General features: G+C 46.7%; 1 protein-coding gene across 1 annotated transcript in view; it reads left to right on the top strand.

Annotated features, from left to right (window-relative positions):
* LOC146813460 (uncharacterized) overlaps nucleotides 1-24,098 on the top strand; it is a 285,012-nt gene that overhangs the window by 32,003 nt on the left and 228,911 nt on the right. The window contains 5 exon segments of the mRNA XM_085615431.1: nucleotides 826-939; nucleotides 1,928-2,044; nucleotides 4,751-4,861; nucleotides 5,119-5,220; nucleotides 20,117-20,767. Coding sequence (XP_085471557.1) covers nucleotides 826-939; nucleotides 1,928-2,044; nucleotides 4,751-4,861; nucleotides 5,119-5,220; nucleotides 20,117-20,767 — 1,095 coding nt within the window.

Raw genomic sequence — 24,098 nt, 5'->3', positions numbered from 1 at the left:
CAGAGGCGCTTGAACCCCTCTCTCTAAGGATGCTGAAGCAGAACCAGAGGCGCTTGAACCCCCGCTCTCTAAGGGTGCTGAAGCAGAACCAGAGGCGATTGAACCCCTCTCGTTAAGGGTGCTGAAGCAGAACCAGAGGCGCTTGAACCCCTCTCGGTAAGGGTGCTGAAGCAGTACCAGAGGCGCTTGAACCCCTCTCTCTAAGGGTGCTGAAGCAGTACCAGAGGCGCTTGAACCCCTCTCTCTCAGGGTGCTGAAGCAGAACCAGAGGCGCTTGAACCCCTCTCTCTAAGAATGCTGAAGCAGAACCAGAGGCGCTTGAACCCCTCTCTCTAAGGGTGCTGAAGCAGAACCAGAGGCGCTTGAACCCCTCTCTCTAAGGGTGCTGAAGCAGAACCAGAGGCGCTTGAACCCCTCTCTCTAAGGCTACTAAACCAGATATTAGGTACTGGTTGGGCAGTTCGGTGAAATTGGGGGCCTTGAGGCAAGAGAGTTAAATATTGCAGTTTGACATCAGTCCCAGTGAGATCTTGAACAGTTACTTCTTTGTTATCAAGTCTGCTCAGTGCTGAACACATAGGAGCTTAGAAGACCCTTTGATTGTAATGAAGACCCTTACGTGTGGTATGGGGCTTCAACACATTATTTCACCTGTTAGAATGAATCGTGAGCCCAGTGAATCCAAAAGAGGTGAGCGGCACCAAGTAGGTGTTGCTTAAAAAATAAAATAAAATGAGGTAAGACATTTGATTGGCAAATTGAAAAAACGCCAGGTCGACAAGTCTTTTGAGAGCATAATTCATTGATTTTGCCTTTGATTTCCAGGTGATGTAGACGCCAACTCCGCGGATTCGTTCTGGATTAAAGGAGAGGCGCCCCAATACGTGAAGGATCACCAGGACACTGATCGAAGGGAAAACACGGACTATCTCATCCCAGGTCAGCAGAAGGCACATTTCAAATAATTTGCGACTTACCATACATTCGTAGAATCCTTTGGGGGCTCTGTGGTGGTATTTATTCCCTCTGGTGCCCTAGAAACTGTCATCATGTTTTGTCTTAATTTCTGAAAATGTTCTGCACAGCACGTAAGTGGTAAATTTGTCTAAATTCATGATTTCAAAGATGGTCTAAAAATAAAACATTTATTTTAATCCCTTCACCAAACCGCAAGAAAAATGTAAATGTCGCAAACTTGATAGCCCCAAATTCAACTGACAACATATACAGCAGTATTACCTTTTTCAACCCCACATGGCACATTTTGCAAACGCAAGTACCTCAAAAACTGTGGCACTGATTTACACCAACCCAACAGTGCAAGTTTGATAAAAATGCATTGGTTAGTGCTGGACCAGACGTTTCCTTTTTTGAATGGCCACCCCTTAACTTTTCCCCCAAGCGGAATCTGCATGAAACTCAGCAGGCCGTAACTTAGCTGGGTGTGTACATGAGTGGCAGAGTGCTGGCAGGTCCATCAAACAGTGGGGGGCATGACCTGTGAGAGGCAAAGTTTTGAATGGGTCAAAATATCCCCCACCAGCATTGATAACCATTAAAATATTAGTTATTGCAGATCGGCACATATCGAATATACCATCTTCCTTGTGCCACGTGTAATAGTTTGAAACAAATGTATTTGACGAGAACCAGGCTATACAAGATAAAATCTATACATTAAGATACAATTACATCGAGCAGGGTGCCTGAATGTTGGCAGAGTTGGTTTCCTCGGTCAAAAATCCATTACGTAAGCAGTCTTTTCGCACGTCAGTTATGTCGCACTCTGGTCATAACAAGGAATTGGCCTTTTGCACTGTAATAATAAATGTGTGGATGTGCTATTAATATAACATGTTACTTGATCACGTTTTTAAGTATTTTGTGCACGAGTCAAATGTGTAAAACGCCTGCCTTCTCTACGCAGACTGTTACCCCGTCCCACACCCCGACATCGTGATCCCAATCCAAGAAGAGGAAAAGAGGTCGTGCAGAGAATGGGAAGGCTTGGATGGACCAGACATCCGTCCTCGTCCAACCGAAGGTGAGTGAAATATTAATACAGATTAAGGGCATTAACCAAAACCAAGTTGTATTCAACGAGGAAGGGAGTACTCTGTAGAACACTGAAAGAACTACTGCGCAACCAGAGCTGGTGTCTGTCTGACAGGAAGTCCCCCGAGGTGAGGGGGGATCTCCTGGAGTCAGCTGGACGAAGTGGAGTCAATCCAACCTGCTGCTGAGACAGGAAAGGAGTCACACAACCATTCAGAGGTGTGGCTAACCCAAAGCGCCAAAACAGCCTGACCCCCGCTGCTCTCTGGGTCTCCTGGCTGAACGAAGACTGGGAGACCTATCTGCATGCCCTGAGGCTTGTGGGCAACATTCTTTCCAAGAAAGCAGTTCCAGGAGTGGCATATGGTCAACCATCATGTCCAGAGCTATTGAGAAGTTTGTGCCTGAGTCAGAGCACACTACTGCTGAGAAGCTTGTACCCGTGCTGGAGTGTGTTGCTAAGACGTTTACGACTGAGGCTGAGTGCACCATGCAGCCGCCATCTAAGACTGTGCCCAACCTGTGCTGTGCCACTGCAACTGAAACCCTGCTGTAGCTGTCCATGTGCTGCTCTGACTTTTGATCTTGGCAGCCCACCTACTGCACTTCACTGGCAACCCAAAAAAGTGACCACCGAGTTCCAAAGTCATGCGAGGTCACATGACGGTGGCTCCCACTGTTGTCCCTTTGCTACCCCTACCCGGTTGCGATTCCAGCCGGCGCATCATCTCCAAGAAGCAGGAGTGAAGTGAGATGTTTGCTGCCATTCCTCACCAGATGCTGCAAAAGGGACTCATATGCCTGGACTATGGTAAGACTGTTTACTAGCAGAGACTTGCTTAGGGACTGAGCGTTAGAACTGAACTTTGAGGAAATATGCACCTAAGCCTTGATACATGTCCAAGGGTGCTCAAACCTTGGCCAACGGCTGTCCTAGGCCTACCAGGGGTGGGAGGCACCTGACAGAGGCGGCGTCTGGCAGAATACAAGGTGTACTAGTTCAAGCACCAGAACTGTGCCTGTCTTGCATTCTGTGACGTCTTTCTTTTCAAGTTTGTAGATTAAAAGGATCTTCATTTTACCAAAGTAAAGCACTGTGTTGGACATTCAGTTATTGCGCTGCTACATGATTGTTGAGGGCTGAGTTTGTACATCTCAACACTGCCTCCCTGAAAAGCCTGCGACCGCTCACCCTTGCAGAGCCGTAGTAGAATGCTTCACTGGCCACCACTCATATGTTCTATTATCTTAAGTATATTTGCAAAGCGCAGAGTTTACCTGGAATGGTATACTGGCACTGGAAGCAGGCTCTACGTAGCCTTATAAAAGGTGCTGGAATTAGGCGAAGATCCAAGTTTTCAGTTTCTTGGTAAAATCAAGATCTGAGAAGGAGGCTGGGATGTGTAGAGGCTGCTCTCTTTAGGACTGAGGTAGGAGAAAACAGTCGCAAGATGTGGTTCTTCGTAAGTGGGGGGTGTGAGCGCATAGAAGTCCAGCAGAGTGGAAGTGTCTGGTAGGTTTTTGGAAGTTTATGTATTGTTGAGGTAGGTGGAACCAATGTTGTGCAAGGCTTTGTATGTATGCATGAGGAAAACAACCTGTGTATGGACGGAGAGCCAGTGGAGGATTTGAGGTTTGGGGATGTGGGAGTGGGGTGGGAGTCGGAGAGTGAGTCCGGCTGCTGAGTTCTGTTTGGTCTGAAGTGTCCTGGTGAGTAGTGCATTGATGCCTATGTATAGTCTGTTCCCTTGATCCACCTTGCTGGTGATGAGTGCCGGAGTGACAGTTATGGGTGTGGAGAGGAATCCACTTGAAGACCTTGCATCTTCAGGGTGTGGAAGCAGGCAGCAGAGACTGTCTTCACCTGGCTTGCCATGGACAGCTGATTGTCGACCACGTTTTCTGTATGGTTGGTAAGGTTGGGAGTGGGTCCAAGATCGGCAGGCCACTGGGTGGAATTCCATATATAGGTGTCTTTGCCGAACATAACTACTTCTGTCTTGTCTGTGTTAAGTAAGACGGAGTTGATCTTCATCCATTTGACGACGTTGGACATGCAGGTGGAGAGGTTAGTCTGGATGTTTGAAGTTTGTCAGAGAGGTAGATAAAGAGGTGGGCGTCGTCTACATGTGAAATAACATTGATCCCTTGGGTCCAAATGATGCTCGTGAGTGGGATCATGTCGATGTTGAACAGATTAGGGCTGAGCGATGAGGTGAAGGGTGTCAGGCAGACTGACTGGGTGTGCCCTGTTAGGAAAGGGCAGATTCATCATAGTGTGGGTCCTTGGATGCCAGGGTTGTGTAGGCATGGAGAGAGGTTGAGGTGGGACACAGTAGCAAATGCAGTGTATATATTCAACAGCATGCGGGCCAGGGTGTTTCCTCTATCCATGATCAGTCTGATGTCGTCCATGGCAGACATGATGGCAGTCTCAGTGCTGTGTTTGGGCCGGTAACCGATTGAGTGGTGTTGAGAAGCTGGTTGTCGCTGAGGTGGCAGTTAGTTGTTTGTTCATGACCTTCTTCAAGACTTTAACAAGGAAAGGTAGCAGGGAGTCCAGCTAGTAGGTGGCAAGCGTAGTTGGGTTCGTAGTAGGAACTAAACTTTGGAAAATCAGGAGGTTTGTAGAAGGAAAATGTGTTCAGTGAAGGCTGACTGCGAAATGTATAAACATCTACACTTCATCCAACAGGGTATTCCCTTGTCAATGCTGACATACGTCAAAGGGAGGAGCAAGCATCAAAATCTTTTTTAATGGACTCTACTCAGGAAGGAGGACAGCACAGTGCCCGCCCAGGCGTAGGTAAGTTGCTATGGATTCTGGATGAGTGATCTAATTGGGTATTGCCGCTAAGGGACTACTTTTCTCGTGAATACTTTATTAACATCATCACCTTCCCTTTCCCTTTCAATCATTTCACTTGGTCTTGAAACCTTTGCATGATCTTATAAGGCCCTTCCTCTGACAATGCTTCATGACATGAGGGAACACAGTAGTGCAGATTATGCCATGTCTCTCTACTAAGCATAGCTACCATTTGTATGTCCTTTTAACAACAGGGCATGAGGTCATTTCTTTTATCATAAAAGAAGAGGAGGAGACAACATGTTCGCTGGAGCGCCAGCATCCGATTAAGAGAGGAGCCATCAGTAGTTCCGCAGGTGAGTGAGATGTTCTGAACTACTTATTTATTGATATTTTTGTTTTATTGGAAGTATTCATAGAGTAGAATCATGGTCCTGAAGTGTAGCAGAGGGGTTTACATAGCGCAAAGAGTGCAAGGGTAGAGGGCGTTCAGGCCCGATTGTATAGTAAGGAGAGAGCATACCATATCAGAGGGCTTCCTGAGAGAGGAGTCTTGGAAGCTTTTCTGAAGCTAGTCTAAGGAAGGAGGAGTCTTGTGTATGCAGGGAGATCATTAGATGTGATCGGTTCAGGTTTTGTTGGATTTTAAGACAAGTAGAGGAGGAAGGGCCTGACCGGTGCAGTAGGAGGTTCTGACTGTGGCCACATATTAGTTGGATAACCAACGCTTTGTATACCTGACATCAGTCTTTCATGACATATATGCTGTAAGAGGGAGACAGGCCAAGTGTTTCAGAATGAAGGACATATCTTTAAATATCTCTCTTATTTGCTAAAATTCCTTGTTTGCTGTTCTGTGCAGTTAAGACTTTAGTGGTACAGTTGTGGGCTTGGATAGGTCCATTAGCAGGGATTGTCCCCACAGAAGTCCCATAGAATGAAAGCTGGACCTTATTTGGTGGAAGAAAAGGGTAAACCTGGTGTTGAACTGGATCCACACAGCCCAAGCATCCTTTCTTCATATGGTAATTTTCAGTTCAAGCCCTAGTTATTATGGGAACAAAGAATTGCTTTACATGCCACGTGCCTGGTAGTAGCATTTACAGTGTGTGGGGCCTCGCATTGATAAGTACAGATGATACAAATTTTCAGTATTGTGATAAGTTGTATTCTCATTTTCAGATGAATTTTCTGAACTAGTCTGTATTTAGAATTAGCTTTTCAAGTATTATAATTAAGGCTCCCTGTTTTCGGTTTTTATTGATTTTTACACATCAATACAGATAGAAAACATTTATTTTTCTGTCTGTATTTATTTTTAAAAGTGGATAAAAATGGATATAGGGTTGTTTTTGAGTCAATCTAAATGCTGTCATTCAGGACTGCCAGGCCAGTTGCTGTGCGGATTGACAGCAAGGGGATTAAAAAAATATAGGGATTTTAATAAAGAGCCTCCAACAGCAGTAGATTTGCACAACTTTGATACTAAAATTTACATATTTTCTTACATGTGCATATTTTACCACCTAAGTGGGTATATATTATTGAAACCTGTCAGGTGTTCAGGCACGAATGAACATTAATTGGTTAAATAAATGCAGAAATATACACATTTCAGCTTCATTTTTCCACAAAACCTAAAATAAATATGGATAAATACAGGTAAAATTTGCAAAAAGTAAATATGGATAAATACAGACGGAAGTGACAAAAATATAAATACCATACAACCGGGAGCCCTAATTATAATATATATATGTTTTTTTTTAATACAATATAAACAAAGAGAGAAGTAGAAGTCGTGTTCCCAATCCACAATGATACAAAACAAATATACAACTGATCAGTCTCCTGTTACTGTTACGGTTGCTTCCGTCTTCTTCCTTTTGTCCCTTTAGGTGAATTGTAGGGACATAAGAACCCGCAGGGTGTTTTAAAAGAGCCCTCACTCACCTACCTAGTGGGTGACTTGCTTCATCATTGGGTTCCCACCCTGGTTGCCGAATGCTTCCAGGGTGTGCTGCGACGCCAGAATTACTGCAGAGCTGGTTGTTTTTTCAGTGCTTTTTGTGCAAGTGACAAGGTGATTTATTAAAAATTGGCGCTGGAAGCCTCACAATAGTATTTTAATCGAGGGTTCCCTGTCCATGCTAAAAACAAGTGGTTTATATATATGGGATGTTAAATTGATCCCATGTATCCTCATTAAGGTCATCCTGGCTGTGGTCTACATGTTTCAGCCACTAGTAGTAGCCCCCGAAGGTCAATGTGGCTTTCTTCAGGACCAGAAAAATTTGGTGCACACGTACTGAAGCATGCACGGCGAGGGTATATGTAGACGGTACTTACAAAATATCCTTGCGAGTGTTTGATCACAATACGTCTCGTATTGTGTTGTTTTGCTGGAGGCTGGATTCAACATGGGTTACTGCTCAGACAGCTGCAATACGGGACTACATTGACGCCAGTAGGTGCAACAGACGCTGAGGCGCATGGACAAAAGTCTTGCCAATTTAGCCCACGTCTAAGCAGTAACCCATGAGGAATCCTGCCTTGAGCAAAAACGACACAATACAAGACGTATTGTGATTGAACACTCACGAGGATATTTTGTAAGCTCCCTCTACATATATCCTTGCCGTGCATGCTTTAGTACGTGTGCACCAAATTTTTCTGGTCCTGAAGAAAGCCACATTGACCTTCGGGGGTACTTCTAGTGGCTGAAACATGTAGACCACACCCGGGATGTCCTTAATGAGGATACATGGGATCAATTTAACATCCCATGTATATCAACCACTTGTTTTTAGCATTGACTGGGAACCCTCGAACTCTTAATTAAAAAACTATTGTGATGCTCCCCGAGCCAATTTTAACAAATCACCTCGTCACTTGCACAAAAAGCACTGAAAAAACAAACAGCTCTGCAGTAATTCTGGCGTCGCAGCACACCCTGTAAGCATTCGGCAACCAGGGTGGGAACCCAATGATGAAGCAAGTCACCCACTAGGTAGGTGAGTGAGGGCTCTTTTAAAACACCCTGCGGGTTCCTATGTCCCAATAATACATCTAAAGGGACAAAAGGAAGAAGACAGGAGCAACTGTAACAGGTGGCTGATCCGTTCTATATATGTTTTTTTTAAATAACCATCAAGGGGGTCTTGCAGCACTCATAGAGGGAAGCAGCAGTACTTGTGGGGACTTTCACTTCAGGGCAATAATAGTCCCACTAAAGGAATCAAAAATATGTCAAAGCCGTGTAGGTGAAATTGTCCAGAGCCTGGGTGGTAAAGGTGTACTGTTCCTAGGTGTCTGGCAAGTGAAGGATTGGTCGCTTACTAGGGACACATTCAATGAAGCATTATAGTTGCACTGGCCCATGTTCGAGTGAAGACATAAAGATAGTACTCATAAATATCCTTTGTGAATTCCCAAAGTCTCCAACTTACTTAGACGTTTGGTCAAAGCTTAGACCAAACGTCTACGTTTACCTCTGTGAATCGGGTCCTACGAGTCCAGCAAAAGGCAAACAATGCAGCGCGACCACGCCAAAAAGGGACATTTCCTAGAATCATACAGCCCTTTCAATTACAAGTCAACATGTATTATTTTTTGTCAGTTTACTCCATACCTTCACACTTGAGATTAGAAAGAATGCAGGCATTTTGTCTAGAACTGCAGCAAATGTTGCAGCTGCTTTAACTAGGAGTATCTTAGTGCAATATTAGAGCATCCAGACCTGATCCATTGTCATGTTGAGTTTCACACCTTGTTATTCTCAGTCTTCTGTGTCTGTATGAACCAGTGTGCTATACTCATCAATATGATTATCAACCCGACACGCTGCCCTTGATAAGTCGGGTCCTTTTTATGCACTGGCGCTCCATACTGCTGAGATCTCGGAGGTGGGGACGGCAGCTGAATAGAGAAGCTTTGATGCAATGAGCTAGCACAAGGGCCATGTATCGGCCGCAGATTAAAAGACTTCCTAGAGAAGCACTCCTAGACTTGTACTTTTCTCAGCTATTAGACTGCATGCTATGTTTATTCCCTCCTCTGAAAATGACTGTTTGAAATCACTTTATTTATCTTGTATCTCCCAGTGTAAATCTTCCTCCGCTAGTAAGATGGGCATCTCATGTATCTCACCTGCTCTGCAGAGGTCTCAGTGTTATTGATTAGTTATTAATTCCTTTTTTGTCTTTCTTATATGGGATGTATGACTGCTAAGTATGGTTTTTCTTCTCTGACCTTTAGCCTTTGTTATAAGAGAGAGGAGCCCTATCTTCATTAGAAGGAATCCAATGTGTCTGTGATGTCTCTCCCCAGGAGTTAGATTTTTCCACCCTTAGTTGATTTTCCATGTTACCAGTCCTTCCTGGACACTCTATTCTGCCATCATTATGGTTGCCCCACCAGTGGGCTCTCACCTTTGACGCAACCTTTCATCGCTAATTCAGTGTGGTTGGCTTTGGCATTTCCTACTTTTTTTTTTTTAAGAGACTTTTTAAAGTGTATCTACATGTTGCCTAATTTGAGTATAACAGTGTTGTCATTGCGTGAAGTATACCTTTGTTTTCATTCATATGCATACCAAGTGGAGTTAGGTGTTTCTAGACTACAAACATTACTTACATGACTCTCTCAGATGCTTTTTAGTGGAGGCACGTCTGGAGAGTGTCTGCCTCTCTGGCCTCACTTAAACAGTCTTTGCTTCCATCTCAATAGTTGTGTGTTTAGTTTTGGAGAGCCCCAGAAAGCCCAGGGTAAGTAGTGTGAGCCCCCACAAACAGATGTGTCCAACCATTAGTGGATAACTGTTAGGGGCCTTGGATTCGGTTAGTGTGAGAAAGTGGGTTTCTGTTGCAGTAACCCCCCCCCCCCCTTTTGCCTAATAGCTGATGCACTTTTCCTTGCTGTGCCCTGGGCGCCTGCCAATCAGGTGCCCAGGGCCTGTGTTCCTTCCCTAAAATACAAACTCCCAATTGGCAAACCCTGGCCACATGTCAGCCCCTAGTAAATGGTACCCTAGGTACCCAGGGCCTTGTGACCAGGGAAGGCCTCTAAGGGCTGCAGCACTCATTGTGCCATCCTTAGAGACCCTGTGCCCTTACACACACACACTGCCTTTGCAGGCTGAGTGTCTGGGTGCAGGACAAAACAAAGAGTCGACATGGCACACATCTCTGTGTGCCATGCCCATCACCTACACTGCCAAGGCATATGTCAGCCACCCCTCTGGCTGGGTGCCTTATTCCTATGGTGTGGGCACAGGAGCAGGAGCCCTGTGCCCCTACAGTACCCAGGTCCATTCCTGGGCACTGTAAGTACAGTGCTGCCCTTTACGAGTACATGGTGCTGAGAGCTCGTCAAACACGAGCTCCACAGCACCATACTGGCAACACTGAAGGCTGGGAAGTTTGGTATCAAACTTCTCAGCACATTAAACCCGCACTGATGCCAGTGTGGGATTTAATGTACTAAGCACCCCAGAGGGCATCTTAGAGATGCCCCCTTACAGCTAACCTGCAATCCACGTTTGCTCTGAGGCTGCCCAGGCTGCCACACAGCAGACACGTTGCTGGACCCCTGGGCATTTCCTACTTTTTTTTTTTTTAAGAGACTTTTTAAAGTGTATCTACATGTTGCCTAATTTGAGTATAACAGTGTTGTCATTGCGTGAAGTATACCTTTGTTTTCATTCATATGCATACCAAGTGGAGTTAGGTGTTTCTAGACTACAAACATTACTTACATGACTCTCTCAGATGCTTTTTAGTGGAGGCACGTCTGGAGAGTGTCTGCCTCTCTGGCCTCACTTAAACAGTCTTTGCTTCCATCTCAATAGTTGTGTGTTTAGTTTTGGAGAGCCCCAGAAAGCCCAGGGTAAGTAGTGTGAGGCCCCACAAACAGATGTGTCCAACCATTAGTGGATAACTGTTAGGGGCCTTGGATTCGGTTAGTGTGAGAAAGTGGGTTTCTGTTGCAGTAACCCCCCCCCCCTTTTGCCTAATAGCTGATGCACTTTTCCTTGCTGTGCCCTGGGCGCCTGCCAATCAGGTGCCCAGGGCCTGTGTTCCTTCCCTAAAATACAAACTCCCAATTGGCAAACCCTGGCCACATGTCAGCCCCTAGTAAATGGTACCCTAGGTACCCAGGGCCTTGTGACCAGGGAAGGCCTCTAAGGGCTGCAGCACTCATTGTGCCATCCTTAGAGACCCTGTGCCCTTACACACACACACTGCCTTTGCAGGCTGAGTGTCTGGGTGCAGGACAAAACAAAGAGTCGACATGGCACACATCTCTGTGTGCCATGCCCATCACCTACACTGCCAAGGCATATGTCAGCCACCCCTCTGGCTGGGTGCCTTATTCCTATGGTGTGGGCACAGGAGCAGGAGCCCTGTGCCCCTACAGTACCCAGGTCCATTCCTGGGCACTGTAAGTACAGTGCTGCCCTTTACGAGTACATGGTGCTGAGAGCTCGTCAAACACGAGCTCCACAGCACCATACTGGCAACACTGAAGGCTGGGAAGTTTGGTATCATAAGGGGGCATCTTAGAGATGCCCCCTTACAGCTAACCTGCAATCCACGTTTGCTCTGAGGCTGCCCAGGCTGCCACACAGCAGACACGTTGCTGGACCCCTGGGTGGGAGAGCCCCTGCTCTCCCGGGCCTGCAAAAATGCACGTCCTGGGTGAGGTGATAAATCTCCTCCCCCAGGATGAGCCAAGGGAAGCTTCAAAGGCATGCCGCCTCTTGGAGATTCCCCAGGCCTCTGCAACCCCCCACTCTGGAGGGAAGCTTGGCCGGAAACCCCATACAAGGACAGGGAATGTGCCAGCCTGCCCACCCCACCCCTCAGGTGGGGGAGGCGAGGTGAAGCACATCTCCGGGCTATCGCCATCTTGAAGATGGGGGGCCCTACCCTATCAGGATTAGGCTACTGCCCCCCTCCCACAGGAGAGAGGCAGGATAGGGGGTGTACCCACCCCAGGACAAGGACCCATTGGTCCCTGGCCTTCACCTACCTGTAACGCCCCTAAATCTAGTATTTAGGGGCACCCTGAACCTTCCTTAGACAGATCCCAGATTCGAAACTACAAGAAGAGCAAGAAGAACAAATACCTGCCCTGCAGCTGCTAAAAAGAGGAAGACACCAACTGCTTTGGCCCCAGCCCTACCGGGCTGTCGACCCTCGAACCTGCTCCTGCTCCAGCGCGGCATCTCTTGTGGCCAGCAACCTCAAAAACCCCGAAGGACCTGGCTACCTTTGAACTCTGATTCCCTGGGACTCCCATGAGTAGAGGCTCTACTCAAGAAACCTATTTTTAACCCCTGGCAGCAGCCCGGAACCGCGGACCCAACACACTCTGCACCAGCCAAGCCTGGCCGGTGCCGGAGTGGACAAAGACCCTGAAGACGACCCCACGGCGACTGTGACCCCGAGTCTGGCACCCAAGGACCCCCCTCGACATTCCGGAAGAAGCCTGCAGCCTCAGAACAGAGTGCCACCCCAACCGCGATCAACCAGAGGGTAAGATTTCCGACATCAAAAGGCACCCCTGCACGCGGCGCCCTGCGGCCCCCTGTGCCCAATCCCGGGGTACCCACCTAACCTACAACTATCCAACTTACCTCTCGAAGTGGTGGTGGCACCTGAAGCATCCTCGTCCCCGAGCTTGCAGCCTTTTTCCAAACCGGAACATTCCCATTGATTTCCATTCAGCGCCCGAGGGCTCAAAAGCACCCTGCACCCAGCCGCCCGAGTGGCCCTGGCAGTGCCCTCTCTACACTAACCTACTTCCCCACTTGCCCTGAGTAAGTGACCAGGAGCCCAGCTCCCACAGCCGCGTGGCCTGCCAGACAGCAGCCACCAACCAAGGCCCCCCTATCCCTCATAGGATAACATTGGGCCTAACTCTCTCTGCACCCGGCCGTCCTGAAACCGCTGAGGGTGAACCAACTGTACCTACCTGACACTGGGGGACCCCTGAGTCTATGCCCGGAATTTCAACTCTGCCAGTCAAGTACTTACCCTTAAACCGCTAACTTCATTTTCCTCATAGGGTAACATTGACTGGCTTTTTCTTCAAAAATCTTCTAAGTGTGAACTTTTCTAAACTGCAAATATTCACCAAAAATCAGCCAAGTGACAGAAACGAATTTACTCACCTGCTCCTAGGTGAGCTCCCAGTGCTGGATCTTGGTGCCCAGCCCTGACTCTGAAAAGTGTCCACAACTATACTTACCTCTAACTCATTTTTCTTCCATAGGAAACCATTGTCTGCTTTTCTGTGAAATTTCTTCTAAGTGTCGATTTCTGCAAACTTGAAATATTCTTTTAAAATCGTACAATTTCTGCAAACGTAATTACTTACCTGTTTTTGATAAGGACCCCAGTCCTGGGTCTAGGTACCCAGTCCTGGATTACTAAAGTATCGACAAAGTACTCTACCTGCAATTTGAATTTCTTGCCATAGAGATCCATTGAATGTTTTCTTTGAAATATTTTCTAAGTGCTAACTTTTGAAATAGCTAAATATTATTTAAAAATCATTACAGTTACTAAGTCGACTTTCATCACTTGATTCTGAATACTGACCCAGGGCTAGATCTAGTAGCCAGACCTGGAATTCCAAAAGTAAACTGAAAAGTAATTTATTACAAATAACCTGAATTTACCATTGAGCTCAATGCATTGTTATGTTTAGGAAATAGGATTGTTTATTGCAACCAACTGTGACTGCTTACAAAAACTCATTGCTTAAGGCAAAAGTATTTATATTCAACCTCTCATTCTGAGAAAGTATATTTTTATCCCCTCTGTGGTTCTAAAAATAAAACAAGCATATATTTTATATATATAAACCATTGGCTTAGAGTTCAGTTATTGAGTGTGTGAAACCATTTGCTGACTGAGTGTGTACAATAAATGCTTTACACTGTCCTTTGGTACTGCCTTACTGCTCGACCAAGCTACCACTTTTGAGAGTAAGGTCATACCTAACTTTGACCTTTATCAGCCTCTGGGGGACTGTGGACTCTGTACACCCTGTACCTATTAGGGAACAGTATATACAGAGCCACTTTCTCACATTGGTGGATCAGCGGTGGGATACAAACTTGCATTTGTTGGACTACTTGGTTACCATCTGATCACACGACAGAACTCTTAAAAATTGCCTTTAGAATTCTGATTGGTTTTTCCAAAATTACTAAAAGTCTTGCTAGGGCCTTGCTTAAGTCCCATTAGAATTTTAGAAAAATAAAAGTCACTATAGTCAGGGTAGAGGGTTAGAACTGTCAGGTTAGAATGTCTCAAACAAACCCAGCTATTAGTGATAATAATAACATGGACCTGGTGGAGGAGCTCGACCTCACACCTTACTTACACTTGTCTTTCAAGGAATTGAGGTCCTTATGTAAACTCAAAAATTTACAAATGGGTCTGCATCCAACCAAACAAGGGCTCCAGGAGCTCCTGGCTGAGTATGCTAAGGACCACCCATCTGAACATGGTGATGGCCAGTCAGATGAGGAAAGGGAAACAGAGGAGGTGGACAACAACCTCCCCATACTATTCCCTAGGGAGGAGATGGCACCCATACCCTCCAACTCAAGAATTAGCATCTGGGCACCTAGAGACTACACAGGTGGCTCTGGTCCCAGAGACAACACTGGGGGACCCCCCAGTGAAGAGGACAGCCTTGTGAGGCTGGCCAAAAGATTAGATCTAGAGTCTCGGCTCCTGGCTCTAGAAAAAGAAAGGAGAGAGATGGGTTTAGCACCCATCCATGGTGGCAGCAATAATAAAAACAAGGATAGGGAGGAAACTTCTGACCCTAAAATCCCCAAAGGGATTGTCCCTAAATTTGAGGAAGGTGATGATATCACCAAATGGTTCACAGCCTTTGAGAGGGCTTGTGATATCAGGAAAGTAAAGATACCTCTCTGGGGGGCACTCATGTGGGAACTGTTCTCTGGTAACTGCAGAGACAGGCTTCTGACCCTCTCTGGGCCAGAAGCAGGATCCTATGACCTCATGAAGAAAGCTCTGATTGAGGGATTTGGATTCACCACTGGGGAGTATAGAATTAGATTCAGGGGGGCTCACAAAACCCAGACCCAGTCCTGGATTGATTTTGTAGATTTCTCAGTAAAGACACTGGATGGTTGGTTAGCTGGACATGGTGTGCAGGATTTTACTGGATTGTACAATTTATTCATGAAGGAACATATTTTGAGTAACTGCACAAATGAAAAGTTGCATCAGCATTTGGTAGACCTAGGTCTAAAATCCCCCCAAGAATTGGGAAAAAAAGCAGACCACTGGGTCAAGACTAGGGTGACTAGGACGTCCACTGAAAGGGACCAAAACCAAGGGGTCCCAAAGCCTCCCCAGAAGAAAGAGAGTGAACCCCTTGTGGATAAAAGAAAGGAGTCCCAGGTAGCCCCCCAAAAACCTGACCAGGAGGGTGGGCCCAAAGACACCTCACAAACTAAACCAGGGTACCAAGGTAAGAATTGGGATCCCAACAGAATATGGTGTTTCAACTGTCAGAAGGCTGGACACCACACCCAGGACTCTAGCTGTCCTAAAAATAAGGTTCCTAGTACAGCTCCAGGGGTGACTAGTGTAGCCCCAGGGGTTGCCAGTGTAGCTTGGGAGGGAGGGTCCTCAGATGAGGAAGTCCTCCTAGCTTTCAACTGGGGAATGGGCCCAAGAAGCAAGCTGGAGATCCCAGAAGGAAGTAGACACTTCCACCACCTACAGGTGAATGGAATCCCAGCCACTGCCCTGAGAGATACCTGTGCCAATCACACTGTGGTACATGACAGGTTGGTATTCCCACACCAATATGTCCCAGGGGAAACAAGAAGGGTAAGAACTGTCCCAGGGGGAGTCACTGTTAGGCCTGTGGCTATAGTGCCCCTAGCCACAGCTGGGTCCCTTAGATGGAGAAAAGTGATAGTCAGTAAAAACCTCCCCCTTGATTGTCTCTTGGGGAATGATCACTTAGATGTGGAACTGAGACAAAGAGGGGTGCTGGCCCAATGCCAGGCCTCGCCCAAAGAACCTGTGGGGGCTCAACCTGCAGTCAGTGCAGCTGAGTCCCAAAAGAGTGAGAAGAAACAGGGTAGGAAAGGTGGGCAACTGTTAGCCACAGTTCCAGAGAGCCAGGGAGATTCTATCCCAGTAAGGGAAAACTCCCACAATGGCACTGGTAAAGCCCCCCCTAGCCAACAACAAGACCTGACTAGTCAGGCAACTGTCCAGCCTGAATTAGTGGCTCCTCAGGTGGCAGAACAAAGGGTGGAGAAGGGGTGTTCCCTACCAAGCGTAGGGACCCCCTATCCTCAAACAGACCAACAGCCAGGACCCAAAGAGAACTATAAAATAGCTCCCTCACTTGCCAGTCAGGAGCTAAAGATGTGGTTCTGGGCACTGACAGCTGTCAGCAGCCTCTGCTGGGTGTTAGCCTTCATGGCAGCCCTAACCTTGGCATGGTGGCCTAACCCCCTGCCAAATAGCAAGTCAGGCCCCCTGACCTTATTGGTCATGGTGGGGTTGCTCAAGCTGTGGGTAGCCTCTGTGGGTAAGCTGGGCCTAGCCCTGGCTAAGTTAAAAACTACCGAGGTATACACCTCTAAACCCAAAATAGAAAGATGGGACAAGGACAGTAAAAGACAAGGAGAGGAGCCTTGGGAGTTAGGTCCTGAAACTAATAAGACAGGCCTGCTCCCCAAAGGGACTGACCTAGGCAGAAGGATGTAAGGCAGAGTAGGCCTTGCAACTTTCAAACCACTTCCCCAACTCTTCCTCGCCTGAAAGACTAGGTAGACTCTCCCAGCTTTGGCAGAAGTCTCCTGGCCTTTGGGCTGGGGGGGGCTTGTGTGAGAAAGTGGGTTTCTGTTGCAGTAACCCCCCCCCCTTTTTGCCTAATAGCTGATGCACTTTTCCTTGCTGTGCCCTGGGCGCCTGCCAATCAGGTGCCCAGGGCCTGTGTTCCTTCCCTAAAATACAAACTCCCAATTGGCAAACCCTGGCCACATGTCAGCCCCTAGTAAATGGTACCCTAGGTACCCAGGGCCTTGTGACCAGGGAAGGCCTCTAAGGGCTGCAGCACTCATTGTGCCATCCTTAGAGACCCTGTGCCCTTACACACACACACTGCCTTTGCAGGCTGAGTGTCTGGGTGCAGGACAAAACAAAGAGTCAACATGGCACACATCTCTGTGTGCCATGCCCATCACCTACACTGCCAAGGCATATGTCAGCCACCCCTCTGGCTGGGTGCCTTATTCCTATGGTGTGGGCACAGGAGCAGGAGCCCTGTGCCCCTACAGTACCCAGGTCCATTCCTGGGCACTGTAAGTACAGTGCTGCCCTTTACGAGTACATGGTGCTGAGAGCTCGTCAAACACGAGCTCCACAGCACCATACTGGCAACACTGAAGGCTGGGAAGTTTGGTATCAAACTTCTCAGCACATTAAACCCGCACTGATGCCAGTGTGGGATTTAATGTACTAAGCACCCCAGAGGGCATCTTAGAGATGCCCCCTTACAGCTAACCTGCAATCCACGTCTGCTCTGAGGCTGCCCAGGCTGCCACACAGCAGACACGTTGCTGGACCCCTGGGTGGGAGAGCCCCTGCTCTCCCGGGCCTGCAACAATGTACGTCCTGGGTGAGGTGATAAATCTCCTCCCCCAGGATGAGCCAAGGGAAGCTTCAAAGGCATGCCGCCTCTTGGAGATTCCCCAGGCCTCTGCAACCCCCCACTCTGGAGGGAAGCTTGGCCGGAAACCCCATACAAGGACAGGGAATGTGCCAGCCTGCCCACCCCACCCCTCAGGTGGGGGAGGCGAGGTGAAGCACATCTCCGGGCTATCGCCATCTTGAAGATGGGGGGCCCTACCCTATCAGGATTAGGCTACTGCCCCCCTCCCACAGGAGAGAGGCAGGATAGGGGGTGTACCCACCCCAGGACAAGGACCCATTGGTCCCTGGCCTTCACCTACCTGTAACGCCCCTAAATGTAGTATTTAGGGGCACCCTGAACCTTCCTTCGACAGATCCCAGATTCGAAACTACAAGAAGAGCAAGAAGAACAAAGACCTGCCCTGCAGCTGCTAAAAAGAGGAAGACACCAACTGCTTTGGCCCCAGCCCTACCGGCCTGTCGACCCTCGAACCTGCTCCTGCGCGGCATCTCTTGTGGCCAGCAACCTCAAAAACCCCGAAGGACCTGGCTACCTTTGAACTCTGATTCCCTGGGACTCCCATGAGTAGAGGCTCTACTCAAGAAACCTATTTTTAACCCCTGGCAGCAGCCCGGAACCGCGGACCCAACACACTCTGCACCAGCCAAGCCTGGCCAGTGCCGGAGTGGACAAAGACCCTGAAGACGACCCCACGGCGACTGTGACCCCGAGTCCGGCGCCCAAGGACCCCCCTCGACATTCCGGAAGAAGCCTGCAGCCTCAGAACAGAGTGCCACCCCAACCGCGATCAACCAGAGGGTAAGATTTCCGACATCAAAAGGCACCCCTGCACGCGGCGCCCTGCGGCCCCCTGTGCCCAATCCCGGGGTACCCACCTAACCTACAACTATCCACCTTACCTCTCGAAGTGGTGGTGGCACCTGAAGCATCCTCGTCCCCGAGCTTGCAGCCTTTTTCCAAACCGGAACATTCCCATTGATTTCCATTCAGCGCCCGAGGGCTCAAAAGCACCCTGCACCCAGCCGCCCGAGTGGCCCTGGCAGTGCCCTCTCTACACTAACCTACTTCCCCACTTGCCCTGAGTAAGTGACCAGGAGCCCAGCTCCCACAACCGCGTGGCTTGCCAGACAGCAGCCACCAACCAAGGCCCCCCTATCCCTCATAGGATAACATTGGGCCTAACTCTCTCTGCACCCGGCCGTCCTGAAACCGCTGAGGGTGAACCAACTGTACCTACCTGACACTGGGGGACCCCTGAGTCTATGCCCGGAATTTCAACTCTGCCAGTCGAGTACTTACCCTTAAACCGCTAACTTCATTTTCCTCATAGGGTAACATTGACTGGCTTTTTCTTCAAAAATCTTCTAAGTGTGAACTTTTCTAAACTGCAAATATTCACCAAAAATCAGCCAAGTGACAGAAACGAATTTACTCACCTGCTCCTAGGTGAGCTCCCAGTGCTGGATCTTGGTGCCCAGCCCTGACTCTGAAAAGTGTCCACAACTATACTTACCTCTAACTCATTTTTCTTCCATAGGAAACCATTGTCTGCTTTTCTGTGAAATTTCTTCTAAGTGTCGATTTCTGCAAACTTGAAATATTCTTTTAAAATCGTACAATTTCTGCAAACGTAATTACTTACCTGTTTTTGATAAGGACCCCAGTCCTGGGTCTAGGTACCCAGTCCTGGATTACTAAAGTATCGACAAAGTACTCTACCTGCAATTTGAATTTCTTGCCATAGAGATCCATTGAATGTTTTCTTTGAAATATTTTCTAAGTGCTAACTTTTGAAATAGCTAAATATTATTTAAAAATCATTACAGTTACTAAGTCGACTTTCATCACTTGATTCTGAATACTGACCCAGGGCTAGATCTAGGAGCCAGACCTGGAATTCCAAAAGTAAACTGAAAAGTAATTTATTACAAATAACCTGAATTTACCATTGAGCTCAATGCATTGTTATGTTTAGGAAATAGGATTGTTTATTGCAACCAACTGTGACTGCTTACAAAAACTCATTGCTTAAGGCAAAAGTATTTATATTCAACCTCTCGTTCTGAGAAAGTATATTTTTATCCCCTCTGTGGTTCTAAAAATAAAACAAGCATATATTTTATATATATATATAAACCATTGGCCTAGAGTTCAGTTATTGAGTGTGTGAAACCATTTGCTGACTGAGTGTGTACAATAAATGCTTTACACTGTCCTTTGGTACTGCCTTACTGCTCGACCAAGCTACCACTTTTGAGAGTAAGGTCATACCTAACTTTGACCTTTATCAGCCTCTGGGGGACTGTGGACTCTGTACACCCTGTACCTATTAGGGAACAGTATATACAGAGCCACTTTCTCACAGTTAGACACTCGTAAGATAGTTTATCTCTGCTTTGAATTATGCACTGCGAATATCTGCATGTATTCTAAATATGCCGCACCAATGTAAGTTTAGTAACATTTCGGTGAGTGCTAGTATTTTGTTTAAATATCGCTGTTCTTTATTTGTCTCTGTTTAAGGTCGACGAGAGCCAATAAACAGTGGTGAACAACAGCCACCAAGGAACTGGGAAAAGACATTCATATTCAATAAAGAAGATGGCAGGAGCATGGGCCATAGATCAGGTGTTATTGGCAATCAAAGAATCCACCAAGGAAGGAAATCGTATGTTTGCAATAAGAATAACAGCAATGTCACTCATAGGTCGAACCTTTTTAAACATCCGGCAAGCCAGAGAGGGCAGAGACTGTCTAACTTTACTGGATATGGAAGGAACATCAATGAATCTGTAAAGGCGGCCCAGAGTCAGGACTTGCAAACGGTAATAAAAGTTTGTGTATGTAGCAGGTGTGGGATTTGTTTTAATCAGTCAACTGATGTGAATTCAAATCAGCAAACAAGCAGCGATAGACAGAAAACCTGTAGTGACTGTTTGAAGAGTTTCCGTCTGTCATTAAATGTAAAAGAGGATCAAAGAAAACTAGTGGCACAAAGAGCCCACATGTGTAGTGAATGTGGAAAAAGCTTCAAAACCTCTCAACTATTGGTCAGGCACTGGCGAATACATACTGGAGAAAAACCCTACACCTGTGTTACATGTGGGAAGAGTTTCAGGCAGACGGCACATCTTATCAGACATCAGCGAATGCACATGAGAGAGAAGCTGAAATGTTGAGGGGAGCAAGCACATGTATGATGAGCTATGAGTATGCTTTTGTTGGAGAGAAGAATTAATTGCTTGTCTCAAATCGTAACTGGAAACCTACGACTCGTGGCCCTTGCTGTGAAACGTCCTTAGCAGATGTCAGCAAGAAGAGGATGATGACACAGAGCATCCGGTGAAAAAAGATGTCCAGGGCTCAGAGTAGAATTTATATTGGTGTAAAGTTGTTTAGAATTGTCAAACCAAAGGACACAGTGTCTGCTGTGGTGTAGGTCCACTGTGAACCCTTTTGTTTATGCCATGGTAGCTGCAATTGTAATACAAACCTGGAACTGTCCTGATGCTACAGAGCTTTCAAGAGTACAAGGTATATTAGATGGTGTAAGTTTGCAACTTGCAGACTGAAATAGCCTTCATGTGTTATGATCCACAAACGAGCTCTCCTTAGGACTGTATGCTCCCCTAAAAATGCAAAGGAATGGAAAGCGATTGAGGGGCGAACACAACAGTCATAGGGACACAGTCTTAGAACATTACAAAGAAGAACCGCTTACTAGTATCGAAAGGTTCATTACGGATTGTCCTCGTTTTTTCGCCTTGACGTCATTCAGTATTTTATATCGGATATTAAGATGTTTTTATTGGTGCTGACAGTCTAATTTCCAACATCTGTGTGATGTCAGTTGCTGGAGCTAACAAGGTGGCTTAGTTAATGTGAATTTTAGATCTTGCCTTTTAAAAAACAAAATAATCTTTTTTAAGTTTGTGTCTTCCTCAGCGGTGTAATATTTCAGTGAGCTCACGGCATATTAACGTCTAAGAAGTATATTGTTGCCTTTCTTTGTGGCGATCGATGAACAAAGAGCATTACTAGTTTAGTGCCTAATCCGATTTAACGCTAACTTTAATGTGGTTATTTTTTATATAGCTCCTTGGTTTCTTTGCTGTTTGTTTGAACTATGTGTATATTTTTCTCTGTTACTTTGTGTTTTTGTGCCTTCATGGTGTCTTTATGTTTTGGAATATGTTTTTAAATAAATTAACAATGCCTTCCCTGCAACCTTCTAATAGGTGGAAATACCGTTTCAAGGTCTTTATCTGCAGCCATCGTTTTTTCATTAAAAAAGTGATATTAGCTCACAAAAATGGCCTTAGAAATATATTAAGGTCTCCTTAAAAGGCCCAAAAGTTACTCTTCTTTGCTCCTTAAACTTTTTGAAGACCCAAGCATAGGAAACCTTTCTGGAAGAAATGAAGACATTATTTCTATTTATGGAGATGACTTATCAAAACATGTTCACAGCATGTGTGGCTGTAGGCTGTTGTTAATCCACAATGTGCCAGGACAAAGAGTCCACCTCTGATTGCTTTGTTCCACCATTGGGCTGGACATTTGCGTGCCAGCTCCAAGACTGTTGAGGTCCACAATTTGAAATTTCCAAACTAGCGGCTTTAAAAACAAGTACCGAGTGCTGTGCCCCTGTTCGGAGGACTGTTCGCCGATGCCCGAGCACCTTTGTTCAACACACCTTGTTTGAGGACTTCTAGATGCACCGCGACCAGACATTCCCACCAAAAGCAGGCACCATTAGCACTTCAACGCTTTTCATGTTGTATGTTGGAGAATGACTGTGGGGGCTGGGTGTTATGGAACCCTAGGTGTAAGGCCACTCAACTCCAGAGCATTCCTCGACACAGGAGAAGCCTCCACCTGAATCCACCACACCCGTCGAAGCCCCTTAGCAACGAGGTCTTGAACACCCAGATTTTGAGCAGAAGTAGATACTGAAAGGCCCTCCTAGACCAGCTTTGAAACCAATGCTGTCAGATCCCTTGGCGCCAAGTTCCAAAACCGATCCACCTCCTTGTGCCAGAGGCCCTTAATAGGAGACAGAAGAAATTATGCATTCACTCTTCAATGGGGAAGGTCCGTACTATGGTTGGTGGTATGTGGTTGGTGGTGGCAGTGGTGGCACTCTCGTTGAATTGAGTATATGTGATTTTAATGTTCCTTGAGACTCTTCATATCTTTGTTGCTGAGATCTCTGCCTAATTCGGCCTCCCATTTCACATTGATATGCAATGGGTGAGGTTTACTCATCTCTAATAGGGGACGATAAAGCCAGGTCCCCATTTCATGGGTGTCCCCTGCCATGAACAGTAGTTGCAGAGACTCAGGCGTTTCAAGCTCAAAGAAATGACATTTTCACTTATTCTTGACAGTGTGTGTTATTGATGCATAGGTCAAAAATCTCAAGTGTGGAAGGCCAAATTAATTTCACTTGCTAGCCAGGTAGCAATTTACCAGTTTTAAATAATCACTAGCTGTAGTCAGGCCAGCCTCTGTCCAGTGGCTAACATTTGAAGTCTAAACCAGTCTGTCTTTCAGTAGTCTCATCAGGGGGATAGTAGGGGCATAGAGTTCTCTGGACACCATTTTATGCGAACAACGCACCCAGTATCTCAGAGAGATCGCTGTCCAGATATTTGTTGTATCAGAGTCCCTTTGTAGACCCAGGAACCTTGCTACTAACCAGCTCCTTGCCATTGCTTTTATAATCTGAGCTAGTTCTCGAGTAAGTCTACTCTCCAGCCACCGAGCCACCCACTCAATCTGGGCTGCCACATAACATCGTTCAAGATTGGGAGCCCCAGTCCACCCTCTGAAAACAGCAGTTTTAGGGTTCTTAAAGCCACTCTGTTGTGCTGCAGCCCAAAGGAAGTCCCTCAGGGTCCATCTATCTCCCTGAACCAGGATGCAAAAGGGTTGCTCACTCTTCCCGATACTATTCTCTTTGGCCATAGAACCCTTTGCTGAGGTACTATGGAGGGAGACTAGAGGCAGACGTATCTCTCTCCGGAAGGGTCCAAATGTCCTGTCACTATACACGGACGACTTAATATTTTTGAGAAATGGGAATGAGCATTTAGAAGTGACAGCAAAGGGTTCTATGGCCAATGCACATAGTATATAGGGGCGAGTGGGCAACCCTGCCTCATCCCGCAGAGGAGGAAATCACCACAGCTGTTTTGACTCTGACCCTGGGACAGCAGTACAGGAGCCTAATCCAGTTTTCTCCTATGCCCTTGTGCCAAAGTACCCCAGATAAGAATTCCCAACTATGGGTATCAAACGCCTTTTCCTACGTCAACCAGCTGTACTATGGCATTAAGGAGTACAGCTTCTGGTGTTCTGGCTAGTCTTCTCATGAGCCTTTTAATTTGGTGGCCATACTTCTTCTGGGTATGAAATCAATGTGGTCACTGTGTATTAGTCATGTCGTATGCGGGTGAGGTCTCCAGGCCAATACTTCACTCAGAAGTGTATAGAGATTCAG

The sequence above is a fragment of the Triturus cristatus genome, chromosome 7 (assembly GCF_964204655.1).
Source record: "Triturus cristatus chromosome 7, aTriCri1.1, whole genome shotgun sequence".
In the NCBI taxonomy this organism is placed as follows: Eukaryota; Metazoa; Chordata; class Amphibia; order Caudata; family Salamandridae; genus Triturus; species Triturus cristatus.
This window is presented reverse-complemented; position numbering and strand designations above follow the sequence as displayed.